This window comes from Mauremys reevesii, linkage group 11 (genome assembly GCF_016161935.1).
Source record: "Mauremys reevesii isolate NIE-2019 linkage group 11, ASM1616193v1, whole genome shotgun sequence".
In the NCBI taxonomy this organism is placed as follows: domain Eukaryota; kingdom Metazoa; phylum Chordata; order Testudines; family Geoemydidae; genus Mauremys; species Mauremys reevesii.
In genome coordinates this window covers 39,397,618-39,425,250 of record NC_052633.1, presented here as the reverse complement: position 1 = coordinate 39,425,250, position 27,633 = coordinate 39,397,618, and the positions used below count along the sequence as shown (strand labels likewise).

The following is a 27,633-nucleotide window of genomic DNA, read 5'->3' as shown; positions in this document are numbered from 1 at the left end:
ACTGACATCTGTCATAGTTGGGTTTTCAGGGCCATCATCTAACATCCTCAAGTTTTGGTTTGACTGAGATATTTCTGTTGCAGAAAGGTTTTACCAGAGTGGGTTTCAAACCTAACGGCAGAACCCTCCTCTTTTATCTGAAAACTACAATTTATTGCCAGTATTTTCCTACTCTTTAAACATAACCAGTTTTCCCTATATAAAAGGGTTAGACTGCCAAGAAAAAATAAGAAGTTAAACCATAAATATCCTCGGATTATAAAAATGTATGAAGTCATGCAGCCTGAGAAGTAATGTAAAACAGGACTTTTCTATGGCCTGGTTTATATCTATTCAGAGATCTGTTTGGCAAAGAATGGCAACAAAGTCCTTTAGCGGAAAAGCTAAACGCATTGCCAACGCATTTGATATCTGTTAGGGTGTCCATTTTCTACCTCCTTGATCACTGGATTGTTCTCTTTTCTTCCACATATCCAATACCCAAAAGCAAGGCTGTGCAGAAACATTATGATGCAAAATTATAACTTGCCACAGCAAGTGCTCATCTGGGAGACACTGGATCACTGAATTCCATTATTCAGCCAGTTTAAAGAATGAGACTGACCTCAGACTAGATGATGACTTGTGAATTAAAATTCCTATTGAAACATAACCAGAATAGATAGAATTGGTAGGTTTTTCTCAGGGATCTTCCTTGTTATCTAGGAACATCTTCAGGTAATGCTTTGTCATGTCATATCCAGTGTTCCTCTGACATTTGTGTATTTGGACAGAGAAACCAACCAGGAGCACCCATTTTAAGAATCTATTTATTATGGTTTTCACCTTATGTTCTCCAAAGTTCTAAAAACTGTTTTGCAGAAGGTTAGATAGAGATAGCCTTTTAATAACTGTTCTTCCCAGGAAATAAGGGGAACTTTCACATACCTGCCCATCAAGAGAAGAGGAAAGTTCTAGAAGCTCAACTAATTGCTTGAACAGGAAACACAGAAGTACTTAGGTGCAAATTCCTGTGTGTCTTCCTGGTTTCAGACAGCAGAAAAATGAGGATGTGGGGGAAGGACATATGTAAAAGAATATCTCTTCATTCTCTCTCCCAAAATGAAAGCTGTCCTACAGGAGTCATATAGCCCATTTTCGTAGTGACCCTTGAACATCAGACCCAAAGAAACTTTTATACTAAGTATAATATGGAATCCATAAGCCAATGTTTTTACTGGAATAAGAGATTAAACTAGAAAATAAATCATGCCAACCTACCCCAGATAGACTACAGCATTTTCTGATGAGACCCATTGTCATATATGGTGTGTGATTTATAGATAGTATATTTTCTTAAATTAAAATTAAATTAACTTTCACAGAGAGGTTTAAATAGCCACCCAATTCTACTTACTTTAGCTCCAACACTGCAACTTCCGGTACTCCCAGTGCTGCCACTCACTACTCCTGTAAATCTAGCCTCCAACAATTCTTGCCTTCTTGGGTCCAGGCTATGAAGCTCATCCATTGCACCTAAGAAAATTTTTTTAATTAGTTATATTCTATAACAAACTTGCTTGCACAAGAACGTTTCCATATAACGTATACAAAATCTTCACTATAGTACTGACCATAACAAGCTGCATGAAGCAAGGTCTCACACTCACTTCTATGGCATATCTGTCTATTATACAGCAACTCACGAACATCTAATCAATTCCAAAATTTCAGGGAATGTTCTATACTGAACCCTATTAATTTTGGTGAAAATCAGAAATCCAGAAGGGGAAAACAGGAGACACAAGGAACCCTTTATCATGTTAGCAGATCTAGTAACTTCAACCACCTCAGTCATTGTCTACATCAAGGGTCGGCAACCTTTCAGAAGTGTCAAGTATCAGAGGGGTAGCCGTGTTAGTATGAATCTGTAAAAGCAGCAAAGAATCCTGTGGCACTGTGCCAAGTCTTAATTAATTTAAGGTTTGGCGTGCCAGTAATCAATTTTACATTTACAGAGGCCGGCAGACGGAACCCCAAACTGGCAGCAGGCTGAGTCGCTCAGCCCGCTGCCGGTGTGGGATCCTGGCCGCCGGCCCTGCTCAGCCCGCTGCCAGTGTGGGATCCCGGCCGCCGGTCCCGCTCAGCCCGCTGCTAGCCTGGGATTCCGTTTATCCAGGCAGGCAGCGGGCTGAGCAGGCTAGCGGCCGGGACCCTGGCTGGCAGCAGAGTGCCACTAAAAATCAGCTCACATGCCGCATTTGGCACCCATGCCGCAGGTTGCCAATCCCTGGTCTAGACCAAAGAACCAATTGATGGCAGCCATTAACATCTTCCAAGCATAACCTCCTCACCAGCTCTGCCCACGGTCCAATACAACTTAAATATACTGTCACCTTGAATCATAGGCACCAACTTCTGCATGGCGCCTCTGCCCCATGCCCTGCCCCCATTCCAGCCCCTTCCCCAAAGTCCGCACCCCAACTCTCTCCCTGCCCCTATTCCAATCTCTTCCCCAAATCCCTGCCCCGGCACTGCCTCTTCCCCGAGCACGTTGCATTCCTGCTCCTCCCCCATCCCTCCCAGAGCTTGTTAGGCTGCAAAACAGCTGTTCTGCAGCAGCAAGGGCTGGGAGGTAGGCGAAGAAGCGGGGACGCAGAGCACTCAGGGGAGGAGGCGGAAGTGAAGTGGGGTAGGAGGTGGGGAGGGGAGCTTGGCAGCCCCGGAGCTCCCACGGAGTTGGCGCCTATGCCTTGAATAGTTTGTCTCCCAGATTGAAAAGAAATAAGAATGGTGGGGAGGAAGTGGGAATCAGGATATGGGGAAAAACAGAGGCACACAGAGCTCCTGGCATGAGGAGAGACTAGGGGCCAATAGGGGAGGAGGACATGCAGCACAGAGTCCCTGCCATTATGTCGAAGGGGTGAATGGAGGTATGAGGGAGCACAGGGGATGGGAGACTCATAGAAGCCCTTGCGGGGGAAGAATGGGGAACCCTGCATGGGTGGCACAAAGAGCCATTGGCAAGTTGAGGAAAGCTGGAAGCAATGATAGGAGGGGAAGGGGCACAGATTTCCCTCATATACAGTGAAGAGGGAGTGGTGGGGCACACAGAGCTGCTGGCATGAGGGAGGGCATTGGATGGGTTGCAAAGAGTCCGTGACATACAGAGAGAGGGGAAGGTGGCACACAAGGAGCTCCTGGGGGAAGAATGGAGGGATGTGTGTTCAGTGAGCTCGGCCTACAGAAGCAGCAAACCTCTAGGTTACATTATGAACCACTTACGGATCTAAACCAATCTGATCAAGGAAGTGGACATTCCTAATACTCTGAATTTGCACAGAGAATGATTTATATTTTGCAACCGCTCTTTGCTTGTTCCAGTTTTAACTACTGGATTGTTACATTTTCAAGTGACATTGAAAACACTAAAAAGTTTTAGTAAAGTTTGCTAAAACAAAGTTAAGTTACTTCATACTTAAAACCACACATTTTACATAGCATTTTTTATACAAACTATATCCCACTTAATCCTAAAAGATTTTAAAAAGCAAGGAGCATAAATTCAGTACAATATAGGGCATGAGGGTGGACTGATTTAAATCAAAGCTGATTTAAATTGCTGATTTTAATTATTTTAATCAGCAAGCAGAAAACCTTGATTTAAATAATTGATGTTAATCTTGTTTAGCATTTGTACTTTTTTGTTATTTTCCTGAAGAAAGGTTGTTTCTTATTGGTTAGTAACCATTAAAACATGTTGATTTTTAACTAAACATTGCCTTTACACTAAATTAGGCACTTTTGCTAACCAGGGGGATATGCTGTACCTACACTGTTTATTTCAGCAATTATATTAGTTTAACATACATTTACTTAGAGTCTTAATTTTGACCTTTTTATTATGTTAGAAAATGGTGAATGAAGCATTTCTGATTTATTAGATTGAGATTTATACTCATGATTTCCATCATGCTCTATCTGGATGAAAATTAGAAGTCAATTAAAAATGCTTTAAAAAGCAAATTTAAAAATATTAGTTAGATTAAACTTAAAATGTGATGACTAAGAAATTGTTTAACAAAACATATTTTGCTTTTAAGACTAATGACTTATTAAATAAAGCAAGTATTATCTGTAGTTAGTGAACTGTTAGTGATTGTTTTTGGTCACTTGTCATTCCAATATTTTAGAATTATTAGATCTCATCTTTGCACACCTAGTTTTTAATATGCCTGCACGAACAACCAATTTTTCAGTTTTGTTGTCAACCTGAAAAAAAAATTGCAAAAACATCTGTTTCAGATTAACGCAAAACAAAAAAATACAGTTTTTTCCGACAAAATGGAAAAAAAACACTTTTGGATCAACTGAAACACTTTAGAGTGACCCAAAACATTTTTTTCCCCAGTTTTTCATTTTATTTTGTTTTTGGTGGCGGGGGAGCATTTTGTATTTTTTTTTTTAATTAAAAGTAGGTAAATTCCTAAATGAAATTTCTTGCTGAAACAAAAAATTGAAAAAGAGATGTTTTGAGATTTCCAAAATCTTTTTCTTCATCTGAAACTATTTGCTGGTTTCAACTCAAATCTGCAAATAATTTCGGTCAACCAGAATCTATATTTTATGGTGCGAATAAACTGGTTTCTTAACTTTAAATTAATGAGTTACTGAACCGAATGAGTTGAATAACCTGAAATGAAGAAAATATTCTCTCTGCATCTGCAGAGGAGGCTACCACTGTCAAAAGCCGAGTTAAAATTTTCCCAGACTCTGGTTCCAGGTACTTAGCCAGTGATGAATTTATCAGAAGATCAGGTTTTTTGGATCTCCTTTTTCCACAGAGGGTATAGCTTACAAATGATCAGTATTCCTATTAACTTTTCCTCATCAAATTAAACATTGTCCTTGGATAGGTCTGGTAATCACGGAAACATTGTAGTTTCCATCCCCATTAGTACAGTACAAAAAGTGAATGTAGAATCTTAGTCATAAGATTTAAAATGTAAATAAATAGCGCAACCATTTTAAGGAAATACTTATGCCTTGTCTACGTCAGAGCAGCAGGTTGTGTTGCATAATTAAAACACCAAGTTTGAGTGCATCCACACTACTCACTCTGATAGTGTAAGGTTTGCCCTTACCACATTAGAGGTGCCATACAAAGAATCACGGAAGGCTTGCTGTTAGCCAGTATCACATGCTGTCAGAATGCTTTGTATTTAGGCAAAGTTGTACAACTATGAACCGTACTCCCAAAATGTCTTGTACTCATACCAAGCTTTACTGTGGTAAAATTATTGTAACCTGTTGGTGTTTGTATGTAAAGAATCTGTCAGAAGCAAGATATGTGTTTTGTTGAGGTGTGCCAAATATAAATCGTGTGCTACAGTTAGTGTACATATCTCTACTGTCTACTGACACTTGGAATGTTACTGTGTGCTGAAAACCGAGTGTAAATGTCTCTATCATTTAATGCTACTTGTAAGCTAGTTTACTAACATTTGAAATGTACAAAACTAAATAAGAGAAGGAATGTAAGGTCTGTGGAATTTTCTATCAGTCATGAACAAGGGAAACATAAATAAGAGCCAAAATAAACTCCCACCTTGAAACAGAGCAAAGATGTAACTGCTGCAAGCCTGTTCTCCAGATTGGCAATGTATTAACCTTTCTGTATTACGCTGATCTATCTTTGATTAATAAACTGATTAAGCATGGTTACCTGGTGTTGCATCAATAGAGAAATAAAACCCTCAGAAGATATGTGTACACAGCATACATGGCTTCTGGGGCTCGGGCTGGGGGCCGTTTCATTGCTGTGTAGACTTCCAGGCTTGGGCTGGAGCCCAAGGTCTGGGACACTCCCACCTTGCAGGGTCTTAGAGAAGGGGTCTCAAACACATGGTCCGCGGGGCTCTTCTGTACAGCCTGCCAAGCTCCCCCCTCCCCAACCCCTCCGCCTACCTCCAGGCCAGGGGTGGGCAAACTACAGCCGGCGGTCGGCCTGCAGAATTGCCCCCCCATGGCGCCGCGAGCCCTGCACCACTCCCTTAAGCGGCTGGCAGCATGTCCCTTCAGGCTGGAGGGGAGGCGTCAGAGGGCTCCTGCGTTGCCTCACTTCAAGGTACAGCCCCCCGCAGCTCCCATTGGCCGGGAACAGGGAACTGCAGCCAATGGGAGCTTTGTGGGAGATACCTGGAGGAGCAGCAGCAGAGCCCTGTGCCCACCCCCGCTTCCCCAGGGGCCGTGGTTCCAGCTGCTTCCTGGAGCGGAGCGGCACGGGGCAGGGCCAAGAGCCTGACCTGGCCCTGATGCATGCTGCTGCCACCCTGGAGCCGCTCTAGGTTAAGTGGCACCGGGCTGGAGCTCGCACTCCGCACCCCTCCTGCACCCAAGTCCCTGCCCTGAGCCCCCTGCCACACACCGCACTCCTCCTGCACTCCCTGCCCTGAGCCACCTGCTGTACCCTGCACCCCAAGCCCCTGCCACACCCCTCACCCCTCTTGCACCCCACACACCAACTCCCTGCCCTGAGCCTCCTGCCGCACTCTGCACACCTCCTGCACCTCAACTCCCTGCCCTGTGCCCCTGCCACACCCTGCACCCCTGGTGACAGGGAAGGGGTAGCGTTGGGTGGGGACTTTGGGAAGGGGGTGGGAAGAGGCAGGGCCTGGGCCTCATGGAAGGGGTGGAATGGGGGCAGGGCCAGGGGCAGCGACGGTGGGGGTGTCAGTGATGCGGCCCTTGGGACAATGCACTAGACCTCATGTGGCCCTTGTGGTCATTTGAGTTTGAGACCCCTGTCTTAGAGCCTAGTGTCCAGCCTGAGCCCAGAAGTCTACACAGCAAGGGAACAGCCCCGCAGTCCAAGCCCCGTAAGCCCATGTCAGCTGGCACAGACCAGTCACATATCTAGTTGCTGTGTAAACATACCCAATATGGCCTTCACAGTTCTAGCCATTTTTCACTCCCTAATTATTATTTGTAACATAACAGCACCTACTATAAATTGAATAAATTAGGGACTACACTGAAAGGACTTGGTGAGTGGGGAGCCAGGAACCTCTACCTCCTTTAAATGCAGGCAGATTGTTGGGCTTTATTTAGTATTGAGAAGACTTCCATTTATATGGGCAGAGGGGCCTTGCAGATTTAGCAGCACCCAGATGTTTTGAAGTTCTACACATTATAGCAATCTGGTACACCTTATAGCAATTTGAACAGTAAAGACAACTTAATCAATTTACCTCCTTGGAAGAACAACATGCCGATTTGTTGACAGTAATACATTTTGTGGAAGCACATCAATTTCGACTAATTTTCATTTACAGAAAATGACAAAAAGAATTTCCATAATGTTGGATAATATTTTCATAATGGAATGTTTTGATTTTTCATTTCAAAATGACTTTCATAATTTAATTGATTTTCTATTATAATTTAAAAAAATTAAAATATCTATATTGGGGAAAAACACTTCAATTGACCCAAAATAAGTTTCCCCCCACACCACACAATTTTGTTTCATGGGAAATTCTGAAACTTTTGTTTTTGTTCTACTCCACAACAGAAAACAAAATTTATTCATTATATTTCCCACAAAACAGAAAATTCCATTCCTGCCCAACTCCACTCCTTCCTGTTGAGTGTTAATTTTACAAGAAAAAAGCAAATATGCAACAGAGTGTAGCAATTAGCAGTATACATTTTTGCTATCGGAAGTCAATATAAACATTTACAGCTACAAATACTACAGGCTACACCAGAAGACTAGCTTTGGAAATGTGTGCGGGGGGGGGGGGGGGAGATGGGGTTGTTATTGTTAAAGATGAGATTAACAAAGCTTCCCAGGTTAACTTGAGTATAAGGCTCAATAAGTTTGTATTATTTGCATATGTATTTAATTGAACTATTTAACATTAGTAATCCCTGTATATACAACACAACACTTTCCTGTCCTGCACCCCTTTTTGCCCAGGCTTCTCATTTTGATCAATCTATGCCCACTGAGGGCTGACTATTTGGCCGCGGTGAAATGCGTGTCAGTGCAAAACCACAACTGATTTTTGTTGTAAGGGAACGTTCTGACATTTATTTTGCCAATACAAGTTGCCTTAAACTGTTCCTTGGTATTTTTCCTTCACTGTCCCAACATAGGAGTGTAAGAAAATATGTTGAAAGACCATCAAAGAATGTGATGTTATTGTCTCTCTTCTTTACTGAGGATTCTACTACCAAGAATTACTCTTATGGAATGAGAAACCACATAAAGACACAAATAAAACAAATATTCCTTCATAGTACACATGCTTAACTTTGCATATGGGCTGAAATTAAACAGCCAGGAAGCAGACACATTCAGGAAGTCTGTTGTTGGCACGGTCTTCCAAAGTGCAGTAGATATGTGAAGTAAATCACAAGTGTTTTTTCACCAAACATGTACACACAGAGCCCATTTTTTTTGGCAGTGGCGAAGGAGAATACCATAATTGGTTTTCTAGCAGTCATAGTGCTGCCTCAGGAATTTAAATTATGAAAGGCCCTTTATTTTATTCATATTTAACATCATACTGGGCCTATAAAATCATCTCTCTATATTCTCCAAAAATATCCCTACACTGTTTAATCACCCTTTTAAAATGTAACACTTTCAATTCTCACTTTAATTTACTGAAAAAGGCTGTTAAAAATTCTTCTCTTAAAATATTTATTTTATTTCTGGCTTGATTTTTCAAAGGTGTTGAGCACCTAAAACTTAAGTTGATTTCAACTGGTATCTGTAAGTGCTCAGTATCTTTAAAAACTAGGCTATAATTTATTCAGTTTAAAGCAAAACAAAAAGGCACCTATTTTAAAAACATGGTAATTTAAATAGATTCAGGAACATATTTACAATGCAGGATATGGAAGACCATTTATAAAAAGAATTTTGAAGTTCTACACATTATAGCAATCTGGTACACCTTATAGCAATCTGAACAGTAAAGACAACTTAACCAATTTACCTCCTTGGAAGAACAACATTGATTTAATACACGCTATTGGTAATGGAAGCTATATCTGAGAAAGACCCATTGATCAAAGAAGCTGACTTCCCTCCCTCCTACCCCTCACTAAAAAGGCAAGTTTATCTTTAATACATTCAAATATCACTTAAAAGATTTTTCCCAAGTTTAACCGTTCACTTTTCTGACACTAATATGAAAAGTGAAATATGTAAGAAAAGTCAACTATAGCTTTACACTAATACCTTTTATCAAGACTTTTCCACCAACATATCACATCCCATCTCAAAACTTATTCCGCTTTTAATTTATTTGCAAACACCAAAAACTGTTAGGCAACTTCTTCCAGTAAAACTTTATCCTCTGTAAAAATAAAGTAGGTGCCGATGTATCTATACAGTTTCTCTAGAAAATACTTAAATATTAATCTTAACCAGGGTGGATAAAAAGCAATGATTTAAAGATTTAAAAAAATATAAAAAGATAAAATGCTCTTTGAGGGAAAAAACCTATATAAAGATAGTTTTAATTAAGATACATTATAGCTCAAAGATATCTCATCATGGAATAGGGATTATAAATTCTAATTCTATAGTATGAGACAATATATTCATGTAATGTTTAAGAAAAGTTTTGTAAATGAGTTCCAATAGTTCATGGATTAGGGACCCAATCTTATAAGGTTCCAGGGGCTTCTGTATAGATTTAGGTTAATCTTTCTATCTACCCAATGGGATTCAATGCTCAGTCTAGAAGATATCAGAGATGCTTAGTTTTGCAGTTCAGAAACTGTAGATTTGTTTCTCCAGAGATAACATGCTTGTTAACAGCAAAAATGTTTTTAAATAAATATATACTTGTGAGAAATAACAGACTTCAACCCTATTGTCCATCTGCAAATTTGTGTACACAGAGTCAACCCCTTACCTCTCTCTAAAAGTGCAAAGTTTCAAAAAAGTTCAATGAATAGAAAATTGTTGGTGGTGGAATAGATCTGGACAAGGAGAAGTCTGGAGATAAATGTGAGAAGGGAGGGACAGGCAGTAGAAACAAAAGTGAAACTGTTTGAGCAGCATACTTCAGAAGTCTTGAGGTCTTTCTGAGTGTAGCCTTCATTGATTTGAGAGCTAACATACCATTCTCTCATTAGAAGGGAAAAGCAGACCATGAAAGAGACCCAGCTTGGGAATATTTTAATGAAGTTCCCCTACCTGTGGGTAAGACAGGCATGCATGCAAAATGAAAACAGTGCAACCAAGAAATGCAAAGGCCTGATTGCCTTAATGAAACAACATCATGAGACGTGTTCCTTCTCAGGAGGAAGCTGCGTTGAAGATGATGAAAGGAACATGTTTGAACATTCAGGATCTTCAGGTTGGTAAACTTTTTTATTTCATACTTCTTTCTTAAGGACTGCCTGTCTTCCTTCAGGACTATTCTTAAATTCTCATGTATGAAGAAAAAATATAGTTGTTACTCTATGGTACTATCATTTTAGATGCAGTTGTGATAAAAAATAAATAGCTGAAATAAGCAGATCTTCCTTTAACAATTTCACCTTTAAAGTAGTACTGAGTGTCAGTGAATGCAATAAGTAATACTAAATGAGCAGTATGGTAATAATAATGAAATAACTGCCTTAACTTATTTTGTTAAGGAGAATCCATCTTCAACTTACAGGATTCTGAAGACTATCCACCTTCAAGATCACCATCATTTTCTACAGTTTCACAGTTATTTGCCAATGATAGTGTTTCAGTCACATCATGTATGTCACATAGCCACAGTAAATCATCTTTAGCAAAAAGAAAAAAAAACTCCATCATCCAGAAACAACCATAGGTAAATTTGTAATAAGAACCAGCAGATTACAAAAAGAGGTAATTGATGAAAAAATTGCCCAGTTTGTTTATGCAACAAACTCTCCTTTCCGTATGATAGAGAACTCACACTTCATTAACATGGCTTAGTCATTAAGACCAGGATACAGTCCACCCAACAGAGCAGATGTCACAGTCAAATTGCTAGATAAAGTGTATGAAAGAGAAACTGAGCAGGTCTAGAGAGTAAAATTGTTAACCTAAGTCTTGATGGCTGGAGCAATGTACACAATGATCCTGTTGTATGTGCTTGTGTGACAACAGAAGAAGGGAATGTCTTCCTTACAGAAACAACTGATACATCAGGAAATGCACACACAGCAGAATACTTAAAAGAAGTAACAGTAAAAGCTATAACAAACTGAACAAAAATTCAAATGTCTAGTATGCAGCTTGGTCGCAGACAATGCTTGGTCACAGAGAATGCTGCAAATGTATCCAAGATGAGAAAAAATTACTAACAACATATGGTTGCATTGCCATTTGATGCACCTCCTAGCCAAAGACTTCAGTGTTCCAGAAATAAAGGCTAATGCTAATGCTGTTGAAATTGCAAAATACTTCCGTAACAACCACTTTGCAGCAGCTGCTCTCAAAAAAGTGGGAGGATCCAAGCTAACTCTCCCACAAGATGTGCGATGGAACTCAGTAGTGGACTGTTTTGAGCATTATATCAAGAACTGGCCTAATCTGATTACAGTTTGTGAACAAAATCACGAAAAAATAGATGGCATTGTCACAGCCAAAGTTCTCAACATTGGGCTTAAGAGAAATGTTGAACACATGCTGAGTACCCTGAAGCCTATTTCTGTACCCTTGAACGAAATTCAGGAAAATAGCTGTTTTATTGCTGATGCTGCTGAAATTTGGAAGGAACTAAGTAAGATCTTAAAAAGAGAAATATGCAATGACGGAGTTAAATTACGAGCATTAAAAAAAAAAAGGAATGGGACAATCATGATCTCCAGCTCATTTTCTTGCAAATATTCTCAATACTCGGTACCAGGGTCAAACCTTAACTGCTTAAGAGGACACGCTGGCTATGACATGGACATCCAGCAATCATCCTCCATAATGCCAGCTATCATAAACTTCAGTGCTAAGGGTGAATCATTTAAGAAATATATGTTTGCGGATGATGTTTTAAAGAAAACCACAACAGTGAACTGTCGGAAGTCACTTTTAAGCACTTGGATTCAGAGACTGTTAAGTGATAATCTCACTTTTAACAGCAGTAGCGTCTTCTGCTGGCGTAGAAAGAATATTTTCTTCCTTTGGACTAATTCATTCCAATTGAGAAATCATTTGGGACCTGAAAAAGCAGGAATGCTTGTTTTTCTTTTCCAGATTATGAACAAACAGGAAAATGACGGTGAAGATGACTGATTAGCTGCAGAAGCCAGTATTTTAAGTTTCTCATGTTGACCTGGCTGACATAGTCGATTTAATTTTTGTTTTTGTTGTTTTAAATATTTCATTTAACTATTTTAGTTAAAAACAAACAAAAACAAATCTTATTTTAAAAAACTTGAATGTTTAACTAAATTCAAAAATTCCTATGCTTGTTTTGTTAAAATATTATATGTTTGCTGTTGAAGAAAAATATCCAGAATACATAATGTTGTTGTTTTAGTTAAATAAAACAATTTAAAATGTCTGACTGGTGATGTTCTCCTACTAATACAGCATGGCAAGAAAATCCTCCAAATATTAATGATTAACCTTTGAATTGGAGATATTTATGAAGTCATTGAGAGGTGAACTATTTGCTTCAATTACTTTTCGTAAATGAAATAACCAAACAATCATTTTCTGATACAGCTGTAAAATTAATCTGAAAAGTTTTCAAAATAAATCACTTTAAAAATGTATACTGTGTACCTTCTAAAAATGAAACCTATATCTATCTCTGAGTTCTGAAGAATATGTATTAAGGTTATAACAACCAACAAGAATGCACTTTTATGTAGAATCCATGATTAAATTGAGTCTTCCTGATTAGTGATTTAAATCAATTTGATTTAATATTCACCCTGATCTTAACTGATTAACTATAAGTAAGTTTAACTAGCATGTTTTCTCCCACCCTTTGACTGTCATGACTATCTTCACTATAAATTCTTCAGGGCAAGGATTGTGTTTTACCACATTTAAGCACAAACTAATACCTATTGGGGTGTTTAGGCATTATTGTAATAAAACTAAATCAAACAGGAATCCTCTTCAAATTGTTTGCCCTTAAAGCATTCTTATCTTGTGTACTGTACTGCTTGCAATCATGTCAAAGAAAATAATGGTAAAAGCTATGTGATAAGCTGGTTTCTAAAAGCAGCACATGCTTTCAGATGTACCTACATACCCTTACATGTATTCTAACGAACTACCCCCACCGTGAGAACTTATTCCTCTGAAACATACCATAAAGTTATGAAAAGCAGAGTTTAAATGGGCAAGAAACAGAAGCAGCGTAAGTCTGTTAGGCAGGTACAGTTACACGATTGCTCTTTTGCTTCGTTACTATCAAAATGCATGGAGAGTGTACATTTTATAAGTGTAAGGACACTACACCATTTTAAAATGAATAACTTTAGTTTAGAAAATGACCTACTTTATACTATGTGGAGCACGACCGTCAATGTTGTGATCTACTGTATTATTTGAGAATCACTACCAAAGTTCAAAGTAATTATGAATACCAGGGTAATCCTAATAATTATAATACATTAATGAGCAATGACTATATTATGTATATCAGACATTATAATAGCCTTATTTTATTATAATGATGCATTTGAGGCTTTTTATATAAGGTATATTGTAATAATGCTTATAAGGTCTTAAAATATCTGTTAACCACATGCATTTAGTTGTGTTATCCTGGCAATGAGAATTATTAATTGGTAAAGGCTGAGTCTTCCACACCACAGAAGATCACACCAGGGCCGCCCAGAGGATTCCGGGGGCCCAGGGTCTTCGGCGGCGGGGGGCCCTTTCGTTCCGGGACCCGCCGCCGAAGTGCCCCGAAGACCCGCGGGGGGCCCCTCCCGCCGCCGAATTACTGCCGAAGCGGGACCCGCCGCCGAAGCGCAGCCCGGTCTTCGGCGGTAATTCGGCGTAGGTGGGCGCGCCGCGGGTCTTCGGGCACTTCGGAGGCGGGTCCCGGAACGGAAGGGCCCCCCGCCGCCCAATTACCGCCGAAGACCGGGCTGCGCTTCGGCGGCGGGTCCCGCTCCGTCTTCGGCGGTAATTCGCCAGCGGGGGGTCCTTCCGCCCCGGAGCGGAAGGACCCGCCGGCGAAGACCGGGAGCGAAGAAGCTCCTGCGCTCGGCCCCGCAAGAGTTTTCCGGGGCCCCCGGAGCGAGTGAGGGACCCCGCTCCGGGGGCCCCGAAAAACTCTCGTGGGGGCCCCTGTGGGGCTCGGGGCCTGGGGCAAATTGCCCCTCTTGCCCCCCCCTCTGGGCGGCCCTGGATCACACCCAATCCTCCTCTCCCTCCCCTTTATTCTGCCCCCCCCAAGTTAAGATCCCATGCACATCAGGGGCTGAATAGGACTCTTTCAGACCTTATTTCAGTTGTTCCTTTCTGGAGGACTCAGAACATAAAACACAATCAATTCAGCCAGAATACTCCATTTTCCACCTAGGGAGAATTAGGTCAAAACAAAAAAATTCTAATCCAAACCTTCCTGATAACAGAAGAACAAAAAAATACTGCTGCTGGCTACCAGCGCCAATCCTTGCTAGTGAAATATTTTCTACTTCAACACCTTCTGATGTTAAAAAAAAAAAAATTATTCATTTCCAGATTTTACTTAGTTTTCCAAGAATAGTTAGGCTTGCTCCATGATCCTTTAGTCAGCAGTTGCACAAATAAATTGCCTGCTTGTTTCCTCAAAGCTGCAAAAAGCCTTTTGAGGTCTCTGGAGATCTCAATCTCCAATGTAAATGCTTGTAAACTATTATCTGAGGACATATCTAACTACTATCTAACTACAAGAATTGCAACTGCTCCCAATTATCTTAAGTTTGTTTGCGGGCAACGGGGACAATTCAGTAGAGTGGTGTTGAAGTAGGAAAAATTGCTGGGTACACAATGGTTGTATAATTTGGATTTGATGTTGGTTGCCTTTTCATCTGCTCTCCGTCACATTTTCTGTTTGTGACTGTGACATAGTTTACTACTTAATTTTTTTCAGACTTCGTGCTGAATCTGTATTTTAAATAGTTCTTTCAGATAGGCAGACCAACTCTCTAAGCACATGCATAACATTGTACAAGAGTAATTAAACCAGACATTTACAAAATGGCTCAATCCCAACAAAAGACTCATTGCTAACAACTCCAGATTTTCAATGAACACCCATCATCCCAACCAGCGAAGATTGGAAGGGCAGATGTGCCTTACACAGAGCCCTGAAGGACCCCCTTTTTCTTTACCTCTTATAGCGAAGACAGATTTTCAAACTTTTAACTATTAGGTTACAAAATGAAATTTTTACCACCAGCTCTCTACCTAGATTCTTACTCTTACTAAATTAGTTACAGGTCAGAAGCATAGCATGGTGACCTATATGGGCAGAGGTGAAGAGGCATGGCATTAAAACTAAGGCTGCAATTTAGTCACTTTGGTCACGGAATCCGTGACTTCCAAAGATCTCCATGACTTCAGCCAGCGCCGGTTGGAAGCTGCAGGATCCCCTGCCGCCTGTGGAGGCAGGGAGCTGCAGGGTACCCCTACCACCCCAGGCCACTATGGGTGGCAGGCAGATCTCCACAGCTCCCCACCGCCACAAGTAGCAGGGGATCTGGCAGCGGCACTAGGGACCCCCAGAATTCCCGGCTGCCACTGGCAGCACAGGAGACCCCCAGAATTCCTGGCCACCACAGGGGACCCCCGCCACTCCTGGCCACCACGCGCAGTATAAGGGACCCCTGCTTCTCCCAGCTCCGGTGGGTAGCAGGGGATACCCCAGGAGCTCCCGGCTGCCGCAGGCAGCAGGAGGGACCAGTGCCCACTCCCCGCAGCTGTGGTGGCAGGGGGCCCCCCGCAGCTGGGAGCCACCATAGGAGGGGGATCCTGTAGCTCCAAGCCCCCACAGGTGGTGGGGGTCCCTGGAGCTCCCAGCCCACAGCAGATGCCCAGGCTCCCCCATTTTCTCATGGATATTTTTAGTAAAAGTCAGGGACAGGTCACGGGCTTCTGTGAATTTTTTATTATTGCCTGTGACCTGTCTAACTTTTACTAAAAATATCCGTGACAAAATCTTAGCCTTAATTATAACTGATGCTATTGTCCCACAAAATCAGTGCTTCTCTAGCTATCCAGCTTTCAGAACCTGGGGTGCTCCTTTTTCTTTTTTACACTTAATCAAAAACCCAACGATACAAAATAGCCAGTTATGAAACAGTCTCCTAAAGAGACAAATCTATTAGCCAGAATCAACAAAGTTCACTTGAAGAAATTCAATATGGAAATTCCAAAATTCCATTGAGAATTTGTTTGATGAAGCCAAATATGTTAAAATCCAAAAGTCCTACTCTTAGGCCTCTTGATAGCATTCAATACAGTCAGGATACTGCTACCCGACCGAAGAAGCAGTAGCAGTCCAAGGAATTCCCTAAAATGTTTCAAATCTTTCCTCAAGAGCAGTGTCCAGGCACAACTGAACCTCTGCCGCAAAAACCCCTCACTTGTGGAGTATACAAGATGCAAGTTCTTTGCCAAATATTTGTCTTCAGAGCTCAGCAAGATTAATGACTTGAAAAAAATCTTTCAGATGAAAGTTGCAACATAACAATCCAATTGTTGGAACCTTGCATCCTTTAAGTGATGCATTCTGCTTCTATCTTCTATTGGGCAATTCTTGATTGTCTATTTCATACAAGTACATGATGGATCTTCCCACAAGCTTTCCTAAGAGCCTGGAGCTGCCCTGCCTGCACCGACTAATAGCCCACTTGCATACAGTACGTTAACGTATCAAGAAAATCTGGACACCCTAAAGGAGTCTTAACTCAAGGTCTGTGAATTTGACCCATGCCCTTCCTGGCTTGGGAAAGAGTCAAGAACAACTCGTGGCACTCATGACTAATAGCGAGCATCTAGTTCAGGGAAAGAGCCTCCCCCTCCTCCTTCAAACATGCAACAGTCTGACCAACACAAAAAACCTCCTTGGATACGTCAGTTCTAGCCTAGTGTCAAATTTTCCATTCCTGAGCAAGCCCACAAAGAAGCTAGTTAAAGCTTCAAGTGCATTTAATTGAAGCTAATATCCTAAACCCAGCACAATCTAGATTCAGACCAGGTCATGAAACTGAAACCACTTCAGTGGCACTCATGGATGATTTGCTGGCAGTAGAAGAGAAACAATTATTTTTATGGTGCTCTAATACTGATTATACTATCATCATGAGCTTTCTCCATCACTGGTTTAAATTAAGCGCTACATCAGCACCTGTTGCCAATCTTCAGCACCTGATCTCCAACTGAACAAACTACAGATCTTATAATGCAGGGACTCCTTCTACAGCAGCTTTAGAAGCATACTTTTTCAAGCATTCTTCCCATTACATTACTTAAATAAAGGGAAAAATGTTTATAACCGTTTCATTCTACCTGATAATAGCTTGGAACTTTGCAATTAACAGGAGGACAGCAGCCTGGCACAATTGGACAATAGGCAAAAATTTAAACTTTGTCAAATAAAACTTAAGTCTAAACAAGTGGAAGAACAGGTTTCTACTAAGAAGCAGGACCCTTCCAAATACTACACTTGGGTTGTGGGGGTGGGGCAATGAAGATGAGAGAAAATCAAGCTGGGTTGTCAAAAAGAATCTTGAAAAAAACTCTTTTCTTAAAAGAAAAGCATGCTTATATGAGAGAGAATTACTGACGTTGCATGAAAACGTGATGGCGATGGCAGAATGGTGTGAAGCCAAGCAGAGGTAATACAAGAAGGAAAAGTTCAAAACCAAGATAGCGACAATAAAATGCAGCCCTTCATTTATCAGCACACTTGGAAGTGAATCACAATCCCAAGACCATAATTATCCAGTATTGGGGACACAGGAGTCAAGTCATCCCACTTGACCAAATTAGCAGTGAAGGAGGCAGACAGCAACATGAAGTCTCTACACGTTCCAAAAATATATATACCTAGCACCACTATAATAGGTAGATAACCAAAATCTACAAGACACATTTTACTAGTACCAAGGAGCACAAGTTTTTCCACTAAAATAGAAATGACTGCTGGCAGGGAGCCAATAAAGTCCCTACATCTGCAATTCAAGTGAATACGATTCCTTAGTAACATTAATTTCAATATCTCAGTTTCTAATGGTTAGATGGATGCAGACCCCTATCGTTAGGAATGGTGAATTTACTATTATGAACGAAGTGTCATTTTAAATACACAGTGAAATTAGAGTGTGCTTCATTCACTGAACTCTTTACTTTTGCCTTGAGTGCTTATGGTCAGAAAAGTGAGTATAAAAACAGCACCTCTGCATAACTTCTCCCATGTCTTTCACATCACACCTGTTTACTGACGGATAAGCTTCCTACAACTGATAGCACTGCAAAGCAAATACAGCTATGGAAGAGTGAACTGGATTCTGCACAGCCTTATGCATAATCCATGACATTATCAGTTAAGATCTAATTCTCAAATCTTTATTAATGGTAACATGTAAGAGGCAGAGAACATAGCTTGATTTTCAAGTCTAAGACCGAGTGTGCAATACTGGCAGCTAGAACACCATTATTTGAATTGAAAATTAAGAAAAAGTGTATAAGTTAAGAAAATCAAGAAGTGACTCAAAATAAATATGGAGGACCATCAGATCATTATTACTTATTTTTCTCACTGTACCTGTATTTTAATTTTGATGAAGTTCTTATCTAAATCTGTTTCCCACTCTGTGCCTACAGCCAATTCTTCCTTGCCACACCAATTTCTTACTTCAGTTCTTGTCTCAAAAGAGAGCCCTTCCACACCTGTGATCACTTTTCAGTCAAAATGGCCCAACTCCTACCCAATACACCTTACTTCCTCCTATGTCTAACTCCTCTACATGGTGTCACTTTTAGTCTATATGATGATCTGCTTCAGGACAATGATAGTTCTCAGCTGCCTACTCCCTAAAAATCAACATATGAAGCACAGGACAACTTCAAAAACAGGCAGGGTCAATTTGGATGAGGTCAAGAGTCAGGATCCATTTTTCCATTCCAATTTTTTCTCCCCATAGGACACCTTTGTCCTTCCCTCTCAACATAAATGCTGAAAGGGAACAAAATCTTCATAGAGCCAACAGTGCTGTAAATGTCTCAAACTAGGACATAAAAAAGAAAAGAACAGGAGAAGGAAGAAGACATACAAGAAAGAGTATAAAGGAAGAATTAGTTCCAACGGTTTGAAAAGTATTAATTAGTACTTTGTCAGTGCAGCAAAGAGTCCTGTGGCACCTTATAGACTAACAGATGCATTGGAGAATGAGCTTTCGTGTCAGTGTTATACTCACCAGCAATGCCATCACTGATTTCCAAGACAATTCTGGGGATTAACAATACACAGTTGGAGTATAGTGCTGCAGACATTTGAGCATTACACTGGTTGCCGTTTAAGGAGTTAACATCTAAGCTACATTTATTGTACATTCATAGATCTGAAAAGGTTATTTTCTCATCTAAGTCTGGGGCGGCTCCAGGCCCCAGCACGCCAAGCGCGTGCTTGGGGAGGCAAGCCGCAGGGTGCGCTCTCCCGGTCGCCGGGAGGGCGGCAAGCGGCTCCGGTGGACCTCCCGCAGACATGCCTGTGGAGAGTCCGCTGGTCCCACGGCTTCGGTGGAGCACCTGCAGGCACGCCTGCGGGAGGTCCACCGGAGCCGCGGGACCAGCGGACCCTCCACAGGCACGTCTGCGGGAGGTCCACCGGAGCCGCGGGACCGGCGACCGGCAGAACGCCCCCCGCGGCGTGCCGCCATGCTTGGGGCGGCGAAATGGGTAGAGCTGCCCCGATCTAAGTTATGGGGGAAATTGTGGTATCACAGTTATCACTGTGATTACTGGGGATAAATGTTGACATCTGCTATGGGCACTTGCTTCCTAAGAGGATGTACTCCATGGTAGTGTGAAAAACAAAACAAAAAATCCTCATACCAAAACACAAACATGGAGAGGGAGAAATTAATTTTTTAAATGTAAAACAAATATTCTAGGGCTGTCGATTAATCGCAGTTAACTAATGTGATTAACTCAAAAAATTAACTGTGATTTAAAAAGTTAATTGCAATTAATTGCACTGTCAAACAAGAGAATACCACGACATTTATTAAATATTTTTGGATTTTTTTCTACATTTTGAAATATAGAGATTTTTATTGCAACACAGAGTGCAAAGTGTACAGTGCTCACTTTATATTATTTTTATTACAAATATTTGCACTGTAAAAATGACAAAAGAAATAGTATTATTCAATTCACCTCATACAAGTAAACTTTGTATTCTGTGTTGCAATTGAAATCAATATAACTGAAAATGTAGAAAACATCCAAAAATATTTAAAATGGTATTAACAGCGCATTTAATCGCGATTAATTTTTTTAATCGCTTGACAGCCCTAAAATATTCATAAGCTTGTGTAAACATTACGCTTCATATTTTAAATCTGAAAGTTTTGTATTAAAAGAAAAAATGCTTTTCATTAATATTTTAACTTCTCAAGCATGCTCTAAATCGGGAATTGTGGAAATGAAGTTTAAAAGAGAATGATTAGCCATCTTAGTCACCAAATTACTGAGTTCCAGAAACGTCATAAAATTATATCTTATTCAGCTGCTTGGCTGGAATCTTCGTCCTTTGTTTAGTTCCAGAGACAGCAGAATGCAACATTAAAAAAAAAAAAAAGCCAAGAGAAAGTCATCACCACTAGCCTATGTATTATTTTGACTGCGTACTCTGCAAAAGAGGGGACACCAACTCTTGGCTCTGCAATCTAATATGCATCCCCTAAAATTAGATGGATTAAAACTGGTGGTGGTCAGACTGGCGGTGATTGGAAATTGGTTGATTTGTAACAGAATGACCTGTTGACTTTGATTTGATAAATTCTAAAACATTTTGATATGTTTCGGTCTCTTCTGGGATACACTATGGTGATGAAATGGCAGATTATTGCTGACAAAAAGGAGATAACAGGGAGAGGCTACTGATTTCATAAATTTCCTGTACAGTCAGAAGACCTATCATAGTTTCTGCAAATTCAGACTCCGCAAATCTGAAACTGATGGGTGTGTCCTCCAAATATTTAACTGACAGGCAACAGGAACTGGTACTTCTCAAATCCAAAAAACTTCTGCAGCTGATTGAGCTGAACTATTCACTAGTGCTAATATTGACTTGTGTCAGATGAGGATGTGAAAATGACTGTTTTATACATATATATACATGCAGACATGCAAGGCAAAAAAACAAACTGAGCTTACAGAGTCATGAAGCAATATTCACCAAATACGTGATACCAAATATTATTTAGGGATTCTATATGCAATCTAAACAGTATAATGAATTCGTGGAGGCAATCTTATACAAGAGCTGGACAAAATTCAAAGATTAACAACTTCTCCACGCTTGGTGGTTTTATATAGGCAGGCCTGGTAGCAGCACCTATTATGGTTGCCTGACACTTTCCATTACAAGACCCTGTTTTCAGTTGCTTATAACTTTGCCAAACTTTAACCATTTGGGCTGACTTTTCCCTGCTGGACATTTGCCTCAGGCTGAACTTTTGGAAAATTTCAGTCAAATTGATTCAGAATGTTTTCAAGAATGAAGCTATGGGAAAAGATGTGGTTTTGCTCATAATAACCCTGCCTCATTCAGTGCACAGGCTGGATTTGTTCTGGGGATGAAATAGTAAAAGATGAAAATGAAGTAGTAAAGAAGGCCGTCAGCTGCAGGACCCCAGCCTCATTTTCTGCAGAAGTTGAAAGATATGCAATGCATGAGGCAGGGGATTGCAGAAAGAGAAAGGATGTTCTCATGGTGAAGGCAGCTGAATGCTGCCCTGGAGAACTGGATTCTATTGAAGCAGCAAAGAGTCCTGCGGCACCTTATAGACTAACAGACGTATTGGAGCATGAGCTTTCATGGGTGAATACCCACTTCGTCGGATTCTATTGCTGCCTGTGCCACAGAGTTCCTGTGTAATGCTAAGCAAGTCAAAAACAAGCTTTTCACAGGTGGTCACTAACTGTGTGTTCCTCATTTGCCAAGTGACTAGCTTGAGACCATGAGGTCTGATTTGAAGAAATGCTGAGCACTCACAGCTCTAACTGAAGTCAGAGTGCTGAAAGAACACTGAAAAATCAGGACCCATGGTGCCTCAAAATGGGCACCCAAAATCAGTGAATACTTTCAGTGTTAATCTCTCTGTGCCTCAGCTTCCAACCTGTAAAATGGGGAGAATAATACCCCCTTGCTTCACAGATTTTATGAAGATAAATAAATAAATGTTTATGAAGCAGATACTATATGAATGTGATAGAAAAATCTGGAAGGAAATTAATAAAAGACGGTTACTCACCTTTGTAACTGTTGTTCTTCGAGATGTGTTGCTCATATCCATTCCAGTTAGGTGTGCGCACGCCGCGTACACGTTCGTCAGAAGATTTTTACCATAGCAACACTCGGTGGGTCGGCTGGGCGCCCCCTGGAGGGGCGCCGCCATGGCACCGGATATATACCCCTGCCGACCCAACCGCCCCTCAGTTCCTTCTTGCCGGTTACTCCGACAGTGGGGAAGAAGGGCGGGTTTGGAATGGATATGAGCAACACATCTCGAAGAACAGTTACAAAGGTGAGTAACCGTCTTTTCTTCTTCGAGTGCTTGCTCATATCGATTCCAATTAGGTGACTCCCAAGCCTTTCCTAGGCGGTGGGGTCGGAGTGAGATGTTGCAGAATGCAAAACTGCTGAGACAAATGCTGCATCATCTCTGGACTGTTGAACCAGTGCATAATGCGAGGCAAAGGTGTGAACCGATGACCAAGTAGCTGCTCGACATATATCCTGGATAGGAACGTGGGCCATGAAGGCGGCAGATGAAGCCTGAGCCCGAGTAGAATGGGCGGTGAGGTGGCTAGCTGGAACATGAGCCAAGTCATAGCATGTACGGATGCAGGACATCACCCAAGATGAAATTCGTTGGGATGAGACCGGTAGGCCTTTCATCCGATCTGCCACAGCTATGAAGAGCTGAGGTGACCTTCGGAAGAGTTTTGTTCTCTCGATATAGAAGGCGAAAGCCCTGCGAACGTCTAGGGTGTGCAGCTGTTGTTCCCGTTGTGATGTGTGCGGCTTCGGGAAAAAGACTGGGAGGAAGATGTCTTGATTGACATGAAAGGCAGACACCACCTTAGGGAGGAAGGAGGGGTGTGGTCGCAGCTGTACCTTATCCTTATGGACTACCATATACGGGGGATTAGCTGTCAAGGCCCAAAGCTCAGATACTCGTCGCGCCGAAGTAATAGCGACGAGGAAGGCTGTTTTCCAGGAAAGGTACAGTAGCGAGCAGGTGGCCAGTGGTTCGAAAGGGGCACCCATAAGCCTGGCTAAGACCAGGTTAAGATCCCAGGTAGGAGTCGGTTGTCTGACTTGAGGATACGCACGTTCTAAGCCCTTGAGGAACCTTGAGACTATGGGGTGAGAGAAGATCGAGCGGCCATTTTCCCCTTGGTGGAAGGCGGAGATGGCTGCCAGATGGATCTTTATGGACGAGACAGCTAGGCCCTGTTCTTTCAGGGATCAGAGGTAGTCCAGAATAGCAGGAACAGGCACCTGCGTGGGCACTAAGTCACGCTGGGTGCACCAGCAGGAGAAACGCTTCCACTTGGCCAGATATGTCATCCTAGTGGAAGGCTTCCGACTGCCCAAGAGTACCTGCTGAACCGAGGCAGAACAACGTAACTCAGACTGGCTCAACCATGCAGCAGCCATGCCATGAGATGAAGAGACTGCAGGTGAAGCCTGCCGAAGTTCTGTGTTATCAGATCGGGCTAGAGTGGCAGAGGAATAGGGTCTGCCACTGCAAGGTCTAACAACATGGTGTATCAGTTCTGCCTCGGCCACGCTGGAGCAAGCAGGATCATGCAGGCGCTGTCACTGCGGAGCTTGAGAAGGACTCTGTGGACGAGTGGGAACGGTGGGAAGGCATAGAATAGGTGCCTCTTCCACGGAATCAGGAACGCGTCCGAGAGGGAGCCCGGGGAGCAGCCCTGGAATGAGCAGAACACCTGGCATTTCCTGTTCTCTCGGGAGGCAAAGAGGTCGACGTGGGGAAACCCCCACTTCCGGAAAACCGAATGGATGACTTCCGGGCGGATCGACCACTTGTGAGACAGGAAGGATCTGCTGAGGTGATCCGCCAGAGTGTTCTGGACTCCGGGGAGAAAGTACGCTACCAAGTCGATCGAGTGGGCTATACAAAAGTCCCAGAGGCGAACGGCCTCTCGACAAAGGGGGGGGAGGAGCGTGCTCCGCCCTGCTTGTTTATGTAAAAAATGGCCGTTGTGTTGTCCGTAAATACTGATACACAACGGCCTTGGAGATGGTCTCGAAACACTTGGCATGCTAGACGGACTGCCCTCAGCTCCCGCATATTGATGTGCAAAGCCAGCTCCTGAGATGACCAGAGACCCTGAGTGTGAAGGCCCTCGAGGTGGGCACACCAACCCAGAGATGATGCGTCCGTGGTCAGAGCCATTGAGGTTTGCAGTGGGTGGAATGGCATCCCTGTGCAAACTATGGTGGGGGTCAACCACCAGGTTAGGGAGACCAGGACCTCCTGGGGAATGGTGAGTACGGAGTCCAGGCTGTCTCTGCACGGCCTGTATATTGAAGCTAGCCAAGTCTGAATGGGGCGGAGGCGTAGCCTCGCGTGTTTGGTTACGAAGGTGCAGGAGGCCATGTGCCCGATCAGGCTGAGGCAGTTGCGTACCAACGTTGTCAGGAAGGTTTGGAGACCTCGAATAATGGAAGCCATCGCTTGAAAACGCGACTGTGGGAGGCAGGCTCTGGCCAGATTGGAGTCCAGAGTCGCTCCAATGAAGTCTAGTCTCTGTGTGGGTGTTAAAGTAGACTTCTCTGTGTTGATCATGAGGCCGAGGCTCCCGAAGAGGTCTTTGACTATGCGCAGGTGCTGCGACACTTGCGACTGGGAAGTCCCTCGAATGAGCTAATCGTCGAGGTATGGGTATACGTGTACCCGACGACGGCGCAGGGAGGCGGCGACTACGGCCATGCATTTCGTGAACACACACGGAGCTGCAGAAAGGCCAAACGGGAGTGCAGTAAACTGAAAGTGTTGAAGGCCGACCACAAAATGGAGATACCGTCTGTGCGGCGGGTAAATTGCGACATGGAAATATGCGTCCTTCATATCGAGGGCGGCATACCAGTCTCCCGGATCCAGGGAGGGAATAATGGTCCCCAGGGTTACCATGAGGAACTTCAGCTTTATCGTGAATTTGTTGAGTTCTCGCAGGTCTAAGATCGGTCGCAGACCTCCCTTTGCCTTGGGGATTAGGAAGTAACGGGAGTAAAACCCCTTGCCCCTCATGTCTTTTGGTACCTCCTCTATGGCTCCTAGAGCTAGGAGCGACTGGACCTCTTGCAAGAGGAATTGCTCATGAGAGGGGTCCCTGAAGAGGGACGGGGAGGGAGGGTGGAAAGGTGGGGTTGAAACAAACTGGAGGTGGTATCCCAATTCCACTGTGTGCAGGATCCAGTGGTTGGAAGTGAGCTGGGACCAGGCAGGGAGGAAATGAGAGAGACGGTTGAGAAACGGAGGAAAAGGATCCAGGAAAGTAACTGGTGGGCCGCCCTCGGGCGTCCCATCAAAAGTTTTGTTTGGGCCCTGCTGGTGGTTTTGGGGGCGCCTGATTTTGGCCTCCTTGAGGGCCAGACTGCCTTCGATGATTTCCTCTGCCACGCCTTCTGCTAAAGTCCTGACGCGGTCTAGGCAGGGCGTAAGGGCGGTGTGGCTGTGGCCGGAAGGTCCTGTGTTGGGTCACTGGCGTGTGCGTACCCAGCGAGCGCATTATAACGCGATCATCTTTCAGACTTTGCAGTCTCTGAAAACAGGCCTTGGCCTTCGAAGGGCAAATCCTGAATGGTTTGTTGCAATTCAGGGGGAAGGCCTGATACTTGGAGCCAGGAGATGCACCTCATCGTCACTCCTGATGCCAAGGTTCTGGCTGCCGAGTCCGCGGAATCTAGAGAAGCCTGGAGGGAGGTTCTCGCCACCTTTTTACCCTCCTCGAGGAGAGCGGTAAACTCCTGGCGAGACTCCTGCGGAAGAAGCTCTGTGAACTTCTTCACGGACACCCACGTGTTAAAGTTATACCAACTTAGGAGGGCTTGCTGGTTTGCCACCCTAAGTTGGAGGCCCCCAGCAGAGTATATTTTACAGACTAGGAGGTCCATGCGCCTAGCCTCCTTTGACTTAGGAGCCGGGGCATGTTGGCCATGACGCTCCCGCTCATTCACCGATTGGACCACTAAAGAGCAAGGAGGTGGATGAGTGTAGAGGTATTCGTACCCCTTTGAGGGGACCATATATTGCCTCTCAACCCCCCTTGCTGTAAGTGGAATTGAGGCCGGGGACTGCCAGATGGTATCCGTATTGGACTGTATGGTGCGGATAAATGGCAGGGCCACTCTAGTGGGTGCATCAGCCGAGAGGACATCCACAACAGGGTCCTCTACTTCAGGGACCTCCTCCACTTGTAGGTTCATATTCAGAGCCACTCGTCTCAGGAGGTCCTGATGGGCTCTGAGATCAATCGGTGGAGGGCCTGCGGAGGATGTTCCCGCCACCGCCTCGTCAGGCAAGGAGGAAGAGGAGAGGCCCGGGACCAAGGGGTCCAGTGGGGGTTCCTGTATTTGCAGAACGTCCTCTGCGTCAGGTGGAGTCTGGGTTTCCGCAGTTGGGATCTGAGCCTCATCCGTGCCCATAGGTGGAGGACGGCTTAGCGTCGCCTCTGGTACCCGATGTTCTGACGGGACCGACTGTGGAGCGACTGGTAGAGCACCTTGGGATTGGTGGTATGCCCACGGTGTCCAGAAGGACCAGTGATGAGGTCCTTTGCTGGGGATGTCAGAGTCACGTTCCTGCTGGTAGGATGCACTACCAGCCTGAGAGGACACCGATGTGTGTTTGGAAGGCCACTGTGGTGCCGAGAGATCCTGGGGGGGCACCACAGATCTGGATGCGCGCTCCTGGGTTGGTAGTGGAGAGCGGTACCGTGACCCATAATGGTACCGCGAGCGAGACGGGGACCTTCTACTGTAGCAATGCCGGGAGGTCGACCGGTACCTCGAGTCCCTTTGTCCAGAGCGACTGCGGGAAACACAGTGCCGAGAGCAGTGCCGAGAGTTGGATCGGTACCGGGAGTACCTGGTTGGCGACCGAGATGTCGACCGGTGCCGCGAGTGCGACCGGTACCGCGATGAAGAGCGGTACCAGGACTGCGAGCGGCACCGGGAGCGGGAACGGCGAGATCGACAGCGTCTGCAAAATCGTGATCTTGAACGACCACTCTCTGTTGGGGCAACGGAAGGCGGCCTTACCAGGGCCGGTTTCCCGACAGATTAAATAACCCGCACCGGCGGTGCCGGGGGTTGAGGCCATGCCGACTCCGTCATGGCAATGAGCTCCCGTGCCGTGGAGAAGGTCTCTGGTGTAGAAGGCAGGGCAAGCTCA

The 27,633-nt window shown here is 43.5% G+C and overlaps 1 protein-coding gene across 3 annotated transcripts in view; it reads right to left on the bottom strand.

Annotated features, from left to right (window-relative positions):
- TLK1 (tousled like kinase 1) overlaps positions 1–27,633 on the bottom strand; it is a 159,124-nt gene that overhangs the window by 88,147 nt on the left and 43,344 nt on the right. For all 3 annotated transcript variants that reach the window (XM_039495081.1, XM_039495082.1, XM_039495080.1), the window contains exon 2: positions 1,397–1,515. In XM_039495081.1, coding sequence (XP_039351015.1) covers positions 1,397–1,515 — 119 coding nt within the window. The remainder of the gene's footprint in view (positions 1–1,396; positions 1,516–27,633) is intronic.